At 44.8% G+C, this 14,317-nt stretch overlaps 1 protein-coding gene across 2 annotated transcripts in view; it reads right to left on the bottom strand.

Moving 5' to 3' along the window:
* Positions 1–339: 339 nt before the first annotated feature.
* Stk38 (serine/threonine kinase 38) overlaps positions 340–14,317 on the bottom strand; it is a 33,350-nt gene continuing 19,372 nt past the window's right edge. For both annotated transcript variants that reach the window (XM_048451226.2, XM_048451225.2), the window contains exons 6-14: positions 13,301–13,424; positions 10,897–11,051; positions 10,102–10,204; positions 9,352–9,413; positions 5,797–5,914; positions 4,383–4,506; positions 4,119–4,214; positions 2,585–2,679; positions 340–2,190 (exon numbers count right to left, since the gene is read on the bottom strand). In XM_048451226.2, coding sequence (XP_048307183.2) covers positions 2,060–2,190; positions 2,585–2,679; positions 4,119–4,214; positions 4,383–4,506; positions 5,797–5,914; positions 9,352–9,413; positions 10,102–10,204; positions 10,897–11,051; positions 13,301–13,424 — 1,008 coding nt within the window. In that variant the 3' untranslated portion in view covers positions 340–2,059. The remainder of the gene's footprint in view (positions 2,191–2,584; positions 2,680–4,118; positions 4,215–4,382; positions 4,507–5,796; positions 5,915–9,351; positions 9,414–10,101; positions 10,205–10,896; positions 11,052–13,300; positions 13,425–14,317) is intronic.

The following is a 14,317-nucleotide window of genomic DNA, read 5'->3' as shown; positions in this document are numbered from 1 at the left end:
TAGTCTCTGAATACCAATTCAGATCAGCTCCAAGACAGCATCCTGTATTAAGAGAACAGTGCAATGATCCAAATACCTCTCTCTGGACAAAGATTGGAAAGGGCCACCAGTGCTCTGCTTGCTTGTATTTCAAATCAGGTATTTTTGTTTTTTTGAGACAGGATTTCTAACAGCCCTAGCTGTCATAGTTCTTGTAGACCAGACTGGCTTCAAACTCACAGGTTCCCCTGCCTCTGGTCCAGGAGTGCTGGGATTAAAGATGTGCACCACCACCACCCGGCCAAACCACAGATACTTTACTTAATGCATCACATGAAATAAAACTACTACCAAGTTCCATTACTGTTTTCACAGTTTACTCAGAAGTTTAACAGATAAAATGTGGGCGTTTTCCCAAAAACAAAGCATCCCCCACCACACAGGCTCTACCAATATTACTTTTCCACCCATGCTCACACATTCCTGCAAACACACAGGGTTTGGTAATACAAAGCTCAAAGCCACACAGGACCTTCTATCTCCTTTGCACTAGCAGGCTCTAAATGAAAAATTAAGGAGCTAACACATCCAGCACCCTTTCCCAGAGTCAAGACTTCCCTAACATTCCTTTTTCTTCATCTAAGACATGGACACCAAAGCAGTTTCGCTTACAATTTGAAGTCTTCTTTCTGTTCTCTGAATGGCTGATCTACGACAGCTGACCTTCACAACGTCAAGACTGGCAGAGCGCGAGTCCCAGTTGTAGCTTGGCTGTGACACTGCAAGTTACCACACAGGTGCAAATAATGCTTTAACAGAACACATGACACCAAACTAATAATGCATTAATATCGAACCTCCACATTTTTCTGATGCAGCAAAAATCTTCTAAAGGTGGCAGCAGCTGTGACAGAAGGCACTTTGTGCTAAATTCAGTGTTTCTCATTAGAGAATGCCACAGCGGAGAAGCCAGGTCAGCCCAAGCTGCAGGCAACACTTTTGGGTGCAGGGGCAAGTGCCCCCCAGGAAGGCATCTGCAAAGGGAAAATTTGTAATCATGATTCCAAGGCAAAATGGCTACTTAAAGTTGGGATAAGAAAATACCAAGACAAACACGGTTGCACCATGAGTTGAGGAATGAGCTTGAGGACTCCTCAGTAGGCTGGTTCCGCCTTGACTTCCAAGGAGGCTGTGAAATCTTGCATGGCAGCACCTGAGCCTCCACTAGGCTCTCTGCTGTGCCCTCAGGAACAAGTCAGTCCTTGTAGCACTTTCAGGTATTGCTGGTAGGCAGCATGTGTCTCCAGATCTTCTCATATGGCCGTAAAGAGTGAGGGTTGTCCACATGGTCCATAACTCCTTGGCAGTGCCCAGTGGCTTTGTGGGCTTTCTAACAGCCACAAAGGATCACACTAGTGCCTCCCCTACGAACACTCAGAAGAGCAGCACGAGTCTTTCGGATGGGGAGATAGGTCAGTGGGTCAGGGTCTTTGCCCTAGTACCATAAGTAAAGTGCACCATGAATGAAGGCTGTGGGAAGCCACTCGTCCAGGCCGAGGTATGAAGAGAAAACACCCACACCTGCAGGACAGAGCTCATTCCTTCAGCCATACTGTTGGCTGTTCACACAGACTTTCCTTATTGCGTTATTTAACTACAGGATTTTCAGCTATAAAGAGAAAAATACTCGGTGGGCTTGGCAGGTGGCTTATCACCACAATGCAGGCATTGGCTGGTACTCAAGTGTACATTACTCTCAGTAATGGTGGATAATGGCTCTTTTCCCTTTGTTCTGATGAACTTAGGAAATTCAAATTCTCTTTGAAACGCATGACAAACTGGCTCATGGGGCTTCTGGAGAAGCAAGACAGCTGCTTATGGCCGATGGAGAAATGCTTGTCTTTGTCCTATCAGTTTCCTGGTGCACTATGGAGGAACAGCCACTTACAATCACATCTCAGAGACTTGACTATGTGTGTTAATGGGTTCTATAAACTTCTTGGAAGTTCTTTCAAGAGTGTGAGGAAAACCACAATGCTGTACAGTGATCTTTGCCTAGTGTACGGTCCCAGCAGAGGCCTTATTTTGCTGCCTTCATGTAAGAAGGTATGGCCCCCCTGGCTGTCAGGCCCTCGAAGCGCTTGTATGTGTAATTGATGAAGACCCAGTCTTTGTTCTTGTAGTCGCTCTCCGGGTGATTGCTTGTGGTCACTGGCAAAGAAACAGAGGTGAGATTGAGTCACTGCCCCACCTCAGGAACAGTGCAATCCCAGAGACAGGACACCCTGAAGAACACAGCACAGTTCTCATTTGGAAAGGGAGTATTTTTTGTTGTGCAAATTTTCTATTTTGCTCACCTATGTTCTCTGAACTTCTTATTTCTGCTTCAGAATCTAAGTCTTATTTTCTTGCTCCTGTCATTTCTGTTTGCCTAACCTTTAACCTATGAGTAGCAAAGGAGCAGTTTTGCAGCTGCTCGGCCAGCTTGAAGTCTGAACACGAATTTGTACTCACACCGCTGCCTGACAGCACGGATAAATACTCCTGCAGGATCAGAAGTTCCTCCACCCCAACCGCAGGGAGAGGATGACAGCCTGGAGATTACCTGTGGGTTTAAGAATATCAGAGTCTGGAAATTCATCAAAGTTTGAGGTGTCATCGATGCTCTTGATTTCGATAGAGATCGCAGCCGGTCTCTCCCTGCCAAGAACAGACAAATAAGTCACCAGTCAGTGTTCACATGGAGGATGCTGACCACGTCCTTCTGAGAGGACCCCTGTCCGGCATGTGAGGACTATTCACTGGTAGGCATTTTTTTTTCTCTGAATGCTAAATAAGCCAACTGATGGCATTCAAGCAAAATTATTAAAAACTGGCAATTCAGCCAGGCCCGATAACACATGCCTTTAATCCCAGCACTTGGGAAGTGAACCTCTTATGAGTTCAAGGCCAGCCTGGTGTGCCTAATTTCAAGACAGCCAAGAATATACAGAGACCCTGTCTCTTTTTTGTTGTTTTGTTTGTTTGGTTTTTTGAGAAAGGATTTCCCTGTGTAGCCCTGTCCTCGAACTCACAAAGATTTGCCTGCTTCTGCCTCCCAAGTGCTGGATTTAAAGGTATGTGCCACCACCACCACCTGGCTGAGATACTGTCTCAGAAAACAACAAAACCAAAAAATGAAAAAAAAATTCCATTAGAAAGACAGAAGAACAGAGCCGTTAAGGCCCTGTCCCATAGTGGAGGACTCCTAGAAAGGAAAAAGCCGCTAAGCAGCCTGAATTGGGCTCTACCCAGATTCCAAAACGGGAAAGATAAAATCACCAGGAGGCTGGCCACAGTGGAGCCAAGGAAAGCAGACTGTGAGTCCCAGGCTAGCTTCATGAGCCCAGCCTGGTCCACAAAGGAATTCCAGGACAACCAGAGCTGTTACACAGAGAAATCCTGTCTCGAAAAACAAAATTCAAGGATGGAAATCAGAACACAATTATAATATAAAATGGCGAGACACCTTCTGCTTAGTAACCCTTGAGCGCTAACGTTCAGCAGGTAGTCTAGCTGCTCGGGCTTCACCTCTTCCCCACTCCTGCCCTGTGGACCACACCCCTTCTGCCTTCTACTCATGGCCTTCTAGCTCCCAGACAGCCTCTGCTGGAGGCCCTCAACCAGAGAGGTTAGCTGTGAGCACAGACAGCAGCTTCCCAGACACCCCTCCCCTCACTGACGGTCAGTGCTGCGTCTACTGCACCGTGACTCCTCATTTTCACCACAAATGAAAGTTGATGATGATCCTCCCAAACTAGTACTAAGGAAATCATAATCCATGTGTGGTGGTACATCATCCCCAAGCACTTGGGAGGAAGAGACAGGAGAATCGAGTTCATGATCACCTGCTACATACCTTCTAGGTCACGCTGGGCTGCAGGGGACCCAGTCTGTGGCCAGGGAGATGGCTCATGGGGAAAGGTGCTTGCTCCATAAGCCTGGTGACCTGATTCGATCCCAGAGTCCATGCCAAAGGTAAAGGGAAGAACAAACTCCACAGAGCTGTCCTCTGAACTTGACTCATACACCATGGGATGTACACCCTTCCCCTCCAATAACAAGTTATGGTAAAGCCTGGAAACTGTAATGGTGTATACCTGATATGTTCCCAGTCAACGCCTTCAAAAAAAGGATTACTTTTTATTTCCTCAACTCCAGAAGCTCCGATTCTATGTTCCCATTCACAGCAGAACCTGGAAAAATGGGCTTTTCAGCACACTCCAACAGTTTCTTCAGAGACATAAATAGCCAGGCTCCTGCATGCTCTTCCCCAACCCCATCCCTGGAGGGAGGAAGCAGGAGCACCCAGGATTCATTCCTGTTACAGGGCTGAGCGTGGGAGATGAGAGATGCTCTACTACCTCAGAATCAGGCCCTTGGCTTTCTCGGAGACGGGAACTTCTGGGGGAAAGGTCAAAGTTTCCTTCCAGTTCATCACCTTCTTATAAGTCTCTTGTGGGGTCTCGGAGCAGAAAGGTGGGTAGCCTGTAACGAGCAGGAAGTGTGAGCTTTCCAACTCAGAACCCGGACTCTGAGGCAATTAGTTCTCAGCACAGTTCCACATCAACTTACCACCTCTGCATGCTTGCTCCTCTACCACTCGCTAATTTTCATTCTGCCCAGAAAATGTCTAAACCCCCTTTTTGTTTTGTTTTTTTGGACAGGGTTTCTCTGTGTAGCCCTGTCTGTCCTGGAACTCACTATGTAGAGCAGGCTGGCCTCAAACTCACAGAGCTCCACCTGCCTCTGCCTCCCGAGTGCTGGGATTAAAGGCGTGCGCCACCACTGCCTGGCTATCTACACCCATTTTTCATTTTTTTGCCAACTCGAGGTGAAGAGTTATACCTCTGATACCACTAGAAAGCCAGCTAACAGTTGAAGGTGAGAAAAGAAATGGCAGGCAGAGTTGCAGTGTGGAAATTAGCATGCCAGAAGAAGTAACAGGATGAACACCACAAAAAGGGCCCTCTCTAGGGAGCTCCTCATAAGGGCACAGTGTCAGCAAGCTAAGGGGAAAGCATGGGTTTTAAAGAGACCACCATGGCCTATTTGTTGTTTTCTGGAAGTCTAAGCAAGAGGACAAACACTCTGGGCAGTGGTGGCACACGCCTTTAATTCCAGCACTCAGGAGGCAGAGCAGGTGGACCTCTGTGAGTTTAAGGCCAGCTTGATCTACAAAGGGAGTTCCAGGACAGGCTCCAAAGCTACATAGAGAAACCCTGTCTTGAAAAAACAAAACAAAAAGGACAAACACTTGCACTCCCTATTGCTGCTAGCCTGTCCTCCACAAGGAGTACATCCATATCCAATGTTCTCCAAGATAAAGTGATTCCAAACCCACCCTGTTATCCAGTCTCATCTAGTGCTCCATGGCAATATGGTCATGCCATAGATGTGTTCCCTAAATAAAGAGACACACCATCCACAGACAAGGAGAAAGAAAGGTTCCATGCTGTGAAAAAGCCTCGAGAGAGGAAGCAATCCACAATTCACAAACCAAGAGAGACACAGCCTTAGTTGAGCTCTTTATACACAGCAGGCGCTTGATAGGTGAGAGTGGCTAAGGGGCAGATGGAGAGAATGAAGGAACGGAAGAAATTTAAATAGATGACCAGCACAGGCAGCACAAGAGGTCAGGGAACCCGTTACACAACAGGGCTCACTTGCCAGAGTTGTCTATCAAGGAAACACCAGCACCTTCTTCCTCCAAGTGAGACAGTAACAGCAATGGAGTCTTTCCTGGTGCTCAGAAAAGCCCTCCTGCATGCAACTTACCGATGAGCATCTCATACATGATCACCCCGAGTGACCACCAATCGCAGAGCTTGTTGTACCCGGTCTGCATGAACACCTCAGGAGCAATGTAATCAGGAGTGCCCACTGTAGAGAAGGCCTAAAACACATACACACATTAGAGAGGCCTGGCCAGGAGTGAGTGCCTAAGCTAAGAATGCTATTCCAGAGACCACAGGCCTCAAGCTCCACCAGGGGCACCCCAACTACATAAGTAGGACAGCCCACGCCTCCTACAAACTCATCTGCTACAGCACTTTCCAAAATGAACAATAAGCTTTGTTAATAAGGCAGAAGACCCCTCCTAAGCACACCCAGAGCCCACACCATAAACAACCCACTAAGAACCAGGCTCTATACCTGAATGAGCCTTCCTAATTCTGTTGAGATGTATACAAGAAAGAACGAACTAGCCCAATGATGCAGATAAAACTTGATCCAAACTCATTACTCAGGGCCTGAGAACCAGTGCAGGGACAGCCCAGTTTGGAGATGAAATGTCGGCTCCAAGTCATCCCACTTTCCAAATTATACTAAGTAGTCTGAGAGTCACAAAGGGAAGCTCTGTTAGTGACCAGAAGCTTATAGATGTCCTACAATGCAGACTCTTTCTGGGATGAGCAAGAACAGTCTCCAAACGCCAGTACTTTACTCTCACATACACACTAGGCTACAAAACCTAGGAGGATGTGCAGCCAAAGCCTTCCATTTGGGGTTTGTCGTGTGTAAGCAGCCTCTGAAATAAAAATGAGCTCTACTCTCATCTGCCGGCCTGCAGTAGACGCTGATAGCCTTAATAATCTGTCCTATTTGGGCTGGGGACGGCTCAGCAGCTATAAGATTTGCACAACAGCAACAATGAGGACAGGCCCTTCTTCTCCACATCCTCTCCATATTCCTGTCCTTGCCAGATCTGCTGATGGTCGCCATTGTGACTGGGCTGAGGTATACCAAAGTCGTTTAAATGTGCATTTCCCTGATGGGGAGGTAGACTGGACATTTGTTTGGGGGCTTGTTTTTTGTGATAGGTCTCACTATACAGCCTTGGCTGGACAGGGACTCCTGATGTAGAGCAGGATGGCCTTGAACTTAAGATTTTCTTTCTCTGTCTCCCAAGGGCTGGAATTAAAGGTGTGCACTAGCAAGTCCAGCTGACCGTGTTTAAAAATAGTTATTGATCATTTGTGTTTCTTTAAAAACTATCTATTCTGGTCACTTGCCCATTATTGACTGACAGTTTTACTCTCTTAGTATTTAATTCCTGTAATTCTTTGCAAGTTCTAGATAGTCGTCATTTGTCTGAAATATATCAGGTTTTCTCCACTCTGGGCTGTCTGCACTGCTGATTGCTTCCTTTGCTGTAGAAACATTTTCGTGTGGTCCCATCTGTTGACACATGGATTAGTCCCTGTGCTACTACTGGTGCTCTACTCAAAAAGTCCCAGCCTACCCCAATTATCTCGAAGGGTATTTTCCCCTGCATTTTCTTCTAGAAGCTCCAAGGGATTTTTATTGTTGTTTGAGATGGGTTTCTCTACGTATCCCTGGCTATCTTAGAACTTGCTATGTAGATCACACTGGCCTCAAACTCACAGAGATCCACCTGCCTCTGCCTTTTAAGTGCTGGGATTAAAGGCATCCACAAACATGTCCAGTCTTGTTTCAGGTTTTTGTTTTTGTTCAATGGTGTTTTGCCAGAAGTCCTGGACCTGGAGTTACTGACAGGTGTGAGCTGCCATGTGGAGCTGGGAATTGAACCTGGGTCCTCTGGAAGAGCAGTCTGTCCTCTTAGCCACTGAGCCACCTCTCCAGCCAGTTTCAGGTTTTAAATGAAGGCCTTTGATCTATTTTGAATTGATTTTTGTACACAATGGAAATAAGAATCTAATTTCATTTCAAAGTACAGCATAATACTGCAGGTAAAAATCCTGCACCATTTGTTGACCAGGCCTTTCTAACACTTATTTATTTGTATGTGCATTGATGTTTTGTCTGTATGTATGCCTGTGTAAGGGTGTCAGGTCCCCTGGAACTGTAGCTACAGACAGTTGTGAGGCACCACGTGGGTGCTGGAGATTGAACCCGGGTCCTCTGGAAGAGCAGACAGTGCTCTTCAACGCTGAGCCATCTCAAGCCCCAGGCTATTTTTTTTTTCTCAATGTATGCTTTTGCCTCATTTGTCAAAATATTAAGTGGGTATAGTTTTGTCATCTTATGTGAGTCCTCTATTCTATTCCACTGGCCTACCTGTCTACTGACATCTACTTCCTGTTGAGGCAAGTCAGTAAAGCACTGTAAGAAAGTCTAAGCCAGCACTTACTCAGAGATCTGCTTTAAACACAACCTGACAAGCTACTAGTGAATATGTGACAAGCAAAGTGCTGCTCTTTCTACATACACACACTTGACCACGGCTGTTACAAAGTATAGCACATACCTCATTTTCAGATAGGATAAATCAATCAATCATTTATTAAGAATAAATGTTGGGGCCGGGCAGTGGTGGCACATGTCTTTAATCCCAGCACTCGGGAGGCAGAGGCAGGCGGATCTCTGTGAATATGAAGCCAGCCTTGTCTACAAGAGCAAGTTACAGGACAGGTTCCAAAGCTACAGAGAAACCCTGTTTCAAAAAATAATTTAAAAAAAAAAAAAAGGATTAAAAGTCGGTGGTCGGTCAATGGTATCACACACCTTTAATTCTAGTACCCAGGAGCCAGAGACCTGTGGATCTCTGTGAGTTTGAGGCCAGCCTGGTCTACAAAGAGAGTTCCCGGACAGCCAAAGATACACAGAGAAACCCTGTCTTGAAAAATAAAAACAACAACAAAAAGAATGTTGGTGTGGCTGGAGAGATGCCCCAGTGGCTAAGAGCACTGGTTGCTCTTGCAGACGACACAGGTTTAATTTCTAGAACCCACACAGTGGCTCACAACCATCTGTAACTCCTTCCAGAGGGTCCTCTGCTCTCTTCTGGCCTCCGAGGATACCAGAGATACACACATGGTATTCAGACATATATACAGGCAAAACACCCATATACATAAAATAAAAATGAAAAATTAAAACACACACACAAACATACACATGAGTTCTGGCCTAGCAAGATAGCTCAATTGGTTAAAGCACCTGCCACCAAGACTAATGACCTGAGTTTGCATCCCAGGACCCACATGGTAGAAGGCCAGCATGAAGTCACCTCCTGAAAATTCACCAGCTGTTGCCTAAGTTACCTACCTTCCCTCAGAGAACTACTTGGGTCCTTGGGGCTATCAGCCCAGGGACAGCGCTGCTGCTGAAGTACTCAACCCAAGGGAGATGTTCAAATGCTCATCACCTAGGCACATGTGCACTTTCCTGGGTGTTTGGTTTGTTGTTGTTGTTGCTGGTGATGGCTGGTACTGGGGACAGGACCAGGGCCTTGTGCGTGCCAGGCAAGCATTCTATTACTGAGCTCCATCTCCAGCCCATTTGTATTCATTTTAAAACTTACTCAGACTGTTTTGTAGTATTTCAGTAGCTTCCAATATTACTTACTAGCTGGCGTCTGTTTCTTTTCCAGGTCTCTGCTTTCCTTTTGGAATTCATGTTCTGGAAAGCTAAAAGTAGAGAAATCAAGTCCTAATCAAAATTTCAGGTGAGAATATTTAGTACTTTAGGGGATCTGGTACTAATCGCACCATACACCCACTAAACTCTCTGGGTGAAGCCAGGCACAGCAGTGGAAGGCAGATCTCTGTGAGCCCCAGGCTAGTTGGGGATACATGGAGACTCCTTCCTCAAAGCAACAAAATAAAATAAGCAAACAAACAAAACCAAATCAGCTCTGGTGACTCATTTTTCATCCATTTTTATCACCCCAATACAAAGCTCTAGACACAGCAGCTCCAAGAGTCACAGTGGGAGCTGTCAACAGTTTCATGGGGCTCACGTAGCCAGAGAGGACAGACAGGCCTTATCAGAACTGAGGAGAAAGAAGCTCTAATGTGTATCAACTGTACATATATGTGCTTTTTGGGGTTTTGGCAGTGGTACTGCTGAAGGCATGCAGTCTACTAGCGGGCTGCAACTACATGTTCTTTCTGGTCACTATTCTGTGGTCACCCCTCCCACGTGCACGGAATGCACTCAGGTTATTCTCCTCATCTCCCTCCTCACTTTTTATGTTCAGTTTTCACACTCATTCAGACCTGGCTTGTGGCATTCCTGCATAGTTCACTTACCAGGGAAATCACCCTTAACCATTGGGTTAAGGAACAGGGCAATTAACGTCACTGTTACACTTACTGAAATCACTGGGGAGGCTGTGGTTCAGGTTCCTATAAAATTCTGTCCTATGCGCTTTTTTCAGGCCTGTGCAAAGGCCAAAGTCAGAAAGTTTCACATGGCCCTGTGAGGGAGAAGAAGCACGATGACGGACGGACAAGCACTCTTGGCTAGAGAGAGCATTACCTTCCGGTCCTTCCAGCAATCACCACCTCTCGAGTAAGCACAGTGCTCCCCACCCAGCACACTACAATGAAATCCACATAACAAAAAAATACTAAAACCACTCCAGCTGGGTGTGATAGCGCACACCTTTAATCCCAGCATTTGGGAGGCAAAGGCAGGTGAGCTCTAAGTTAGAGACCAGCCTGGTCTACAGAGCAAGTTCCAGTATGGCCAGCGCTATACAGAGAAACTCCACCTCAAAAACCTAAAAATAGGGATGTAAAAATGGCTCAGAGATAAAGAGCACTTGCTGCTCTTCCAGAGGACCTGAGTTCAAGTCCCAGCAACAACAATACAGGTGGTTTACAACCATCTGTAATGAGATCTGGTGCCCTCTTCTGGCATGTAGGCATACATGAAGACAGAACATTGTATACATAATAAATAAATCTTTAAAAAAAGAGAGATGAATATTCAATTAAATTACAAAATCATAGTTGAGAGACAGGATGTGATGCTGTGAAGGCAAAGTTACGTGTAAAAAGAACATACGAGGTGGATCATAGTTCCCATATCATCACTGCATGTTACAGGGCTGCCTAGCTCAGTGGACACACTGGTCAGGGTGCATCGCCCCCGCCCCCCACATACCTTGCTGTCCAAGAGAAGGTTGTCTGGTTTGATGTCTCTATGAATGAAGCCCAGCTGGTGAATGGAGTCTATGGCTAATACTGTTTCTGCTATGTAAAACTGAGTCTCCTCTTCTGTCAGAGTATCTTTTTTCATCAATAAGGTCATCATGTCCCCTAGAAGCAGAAAGATACAAAGCCACCAGCGCGCGCATACACACACACACACACACACACACACACACACACACACACACACAGTGAGTAAGAACCAGATTTCAGATACAAGCCAACTAAACCCAACTATGCTGTGTCCCATAGTGCTGACATGGGAGAAAACAGCAAGAGGTTTCTAATACTTAAAGGGTAAAAATCAGTCACAGAGAGAAACACATCTTGCACCTAAGCCAGGTAATGATGACTACTACGCTATAATTTAATTTTCCTCTTCGGAGAACTAAGAATTTCTCTCACGATTACAGTGTATTGCTTATAACAGTATTTTGGACTGGGGGAAAACCTACTTTACATTTTCTTTTTTGTACGTTTTTTATTTTATTGAGACAGGGTTTCTCTGTGTAGCCTTAGCTGTCCTGGAACTTACTATGTAGACCTGGCTGGCCTTGAACTCACAGAGATCTCTCTGCCTCTGCCTCCTGAGTGCTGGGACTACTTTACTTTTATGTTTGCTCCAGTATCTGTAAAGCTGTCTGTATCTAGAGCAGATGGCAATTCCACACAGGTTGAGTTGCTGTCATTAGAATGAAATGCCAAATAAAACATAGATATTTAGGGGACTAATAACACAGCAAGGCAAACTAACAGGAAAGTGGCCTGCGGGCAGCCAAGCATCAGCCAACAGACACTGAGCCGGCTCTGCACTGGGCTCTAACTTCCTGACAGGCGAGCACATCGACAGTTCTCAAGACCACCAGGGCCTTCACTTAACATCTTATTAAAGGTATTTAAATGGACACCACTATCCATTAGAACGTTTAATCTAATGATAAACTCCTTAGTTTCCTGCAAGGTGAAAATTTAAAGCTTAATACCATCATCATAAGGCAAGAAAAAAAGATTCATATCCTAAAAATTCAGCAATTAAACTTAAAAGCACATAAAATATGTAAAGTAAATAAAAAGCTAAGAAAAACAGGAAAGTTCGGTTTCTATCTCATGTGAAGCTACTTACAGTAGGAAACAAGGACAAGAGAGACCTCTGACCTTAACAGTCTCATGCTGCCTTCATTAATAACTCTTTTTTCTTTTGTATTCTTGGCAAGAATTTTCCCTTGGACAAAAATTAATTAATTAAATAAAAACCCAAGACCTGAAATCGTGAGTCCTCAGCATTCCTGGTAACACCCAGAGACCAGGGACAGTGGGTGAAGCCAGCTCTAAGGTCTATGCAGCTGTCACTCACGACCAAGGAGAGTGGCTGATGGCCTCACTTGTGTGCCGTTGTCCACATGGTGGGAGAGCTCAGGCCAGCTGGTCTATAGCTGCGCAGGCCAGCATCACCAAGTACAAAGGGTAAGGTCAAGGGACATGAAAAGCTAAGGAAGAGGTGTAGTAATGGCTAGAAAGACACATGGTAAGGAGCTGGTAGCCAGGCTGTTTATTACTATTTAATATATATAAATACTATATCTATTTATATATGTTTGTTTAGGGCAAAAAGGCGGGGGGGGGGCACAAATGGATACCTGCCATAGCACCCAGCATCTATTGTAATCTTGATCTGTTGTTAGTAAAAATTATTGGTGACTCTGGGTCTAAATTAAGGAGTGTCACGAAATCAATATAGTATGTCCTAATAAATTACATTTGCTTTGTTAAAAAACAAAAAGATGTATGGGACCTGGAAGGAGAGAAGGGAAACTGTGGTTGGGATGTAAAAACAAACAAACAAAAGTAAAAAGAGAGAGAAATTTGTCTTCTGTTTGTTCAGAATTCACTGGTTCACCAGGAGAAACTGTCCCCCAAAGAGACGGGACACTCTGCTCCGGGTTACTTTGTAGCTGTCTAAGTCTGACATCTCAGAAAGGGAAGTGGTCTCTAGATATTACCTAAGTGAAGAAAAAAAAAATTACTCTTTACTAATAAATCACTGAGAAAGAAACCAAAAGGTTGAAGCAAACAATTCTATGGCTTCAGTGTAATCAGCTGGGCAACATGAGTGAGGGGGAAAGCAGGCAGAGCTCCCCACTTTGTCTCTGCATGTTTAGAGGAAAGACAGGAAGGCCTGTCCATCTGAAATGGGGAGTGAATGACCAGCCCAGGGCAGGCACTGACCTCCTTTCTAGACCTAGAGCAGACCTAGAAAGCAACTCTGTGAGAGGTACAGGTAGAAGGGAGGGTTAATTGTTGATGTGAGAGAAAACCACAGAACAAAGGGGAATCGAGCTTCATCGTGAAGTAATTACCTCCAGGCAGGAACTCCATGATTAGGTAGAGGTTTAGCTTATCCTGAAAACTATAGAACATTTTCACAACCCACAAACTGTCTGCCTCCACTAGAATGTCACGCTCCGCACGAATGTGGCCAACCTGGAGGTATACGCATTTGATTAATGACAAGCCTTGCTCTGCTGTAAACTGTATATCTGTATAAACAATTTAAATACTGTTCTGAGTATTTACTTGTGACAAGCAAAAGTTCTGCTATCACAAACTGACCAACTTGAAACTGACATTTGACTTGAAGGAAGCCAGTAATAGAAACCTGGTAAGAAAGGTTTTTAAAAATGCCAAAATGAATGAATGGCTTGAATGCAACAGCAACCGTAGCAGTAAACCTATGATTAATTAAAATTACCATTCTTTTATATATTTGTCCTAATCTTTATTTATTTTTTTAAGGCAGAGTCTCTGTGTTCCATGCTGCCTTTGAACTCACTATGTAGCCAAGGTTTACCGTGGACTCAGACACTCTCACCTCCATCTTGACAACTGAAGATTATAGGCATGTACATGGTTTGTGTAGTGAGAACACTCAACCAGGAATAAGCAAGCACTCTATTAGCATCCCCAACCCACAGTTCTAAAAATTCCATAGCATAAATAGCCCCACCTCAGTCTGCATTATCCAAGATAAGTTATTTTTGTCTGAGGTTGTTTTGTCTGGTTCTGGTTTCATTTTGCCTGCGATGGAACCCAGGACCTTGCTCAAGCTACAAAAGCACTCTACACAAGTGCTCATGTCCCTTAAGTACTCAGCTACATGCCCCCAGTGACATCAAAGTAACAGAGCTCTGGAAGACAATTCTAGGATACTATGATGCCATAGCACTTAGTACACTGAAATAAGAAAAAAATAAAAAGTTTTTATTGGGTTACAGATTCAAAAATCAAGGCATTTCTAGTTTTCTACATTTGCTGCAAAATCTAGGTAAAAAGAGACCAAGCTACAGGCAGTTTAAGGGACCTGGTAAAATCACTTT

Source organism: Myodes glareolus, chromosome 18 (assembly GCF_982192425.1).
Source record: "Myodes glareolus chromosome 18, mMyoGla1.1, whole genome shotgun sequence".
NCBI lineage: Eukaryota > Metazoa > Chordata > Mammalia > Rodentia > Cricetidae > Myodes > Myodes glareolus.
The sequence above is the reverse complement of the archived record's forward strand: the minus strand, read 5'-3'. Positions and strand labels throughout refer to the sequence as shown.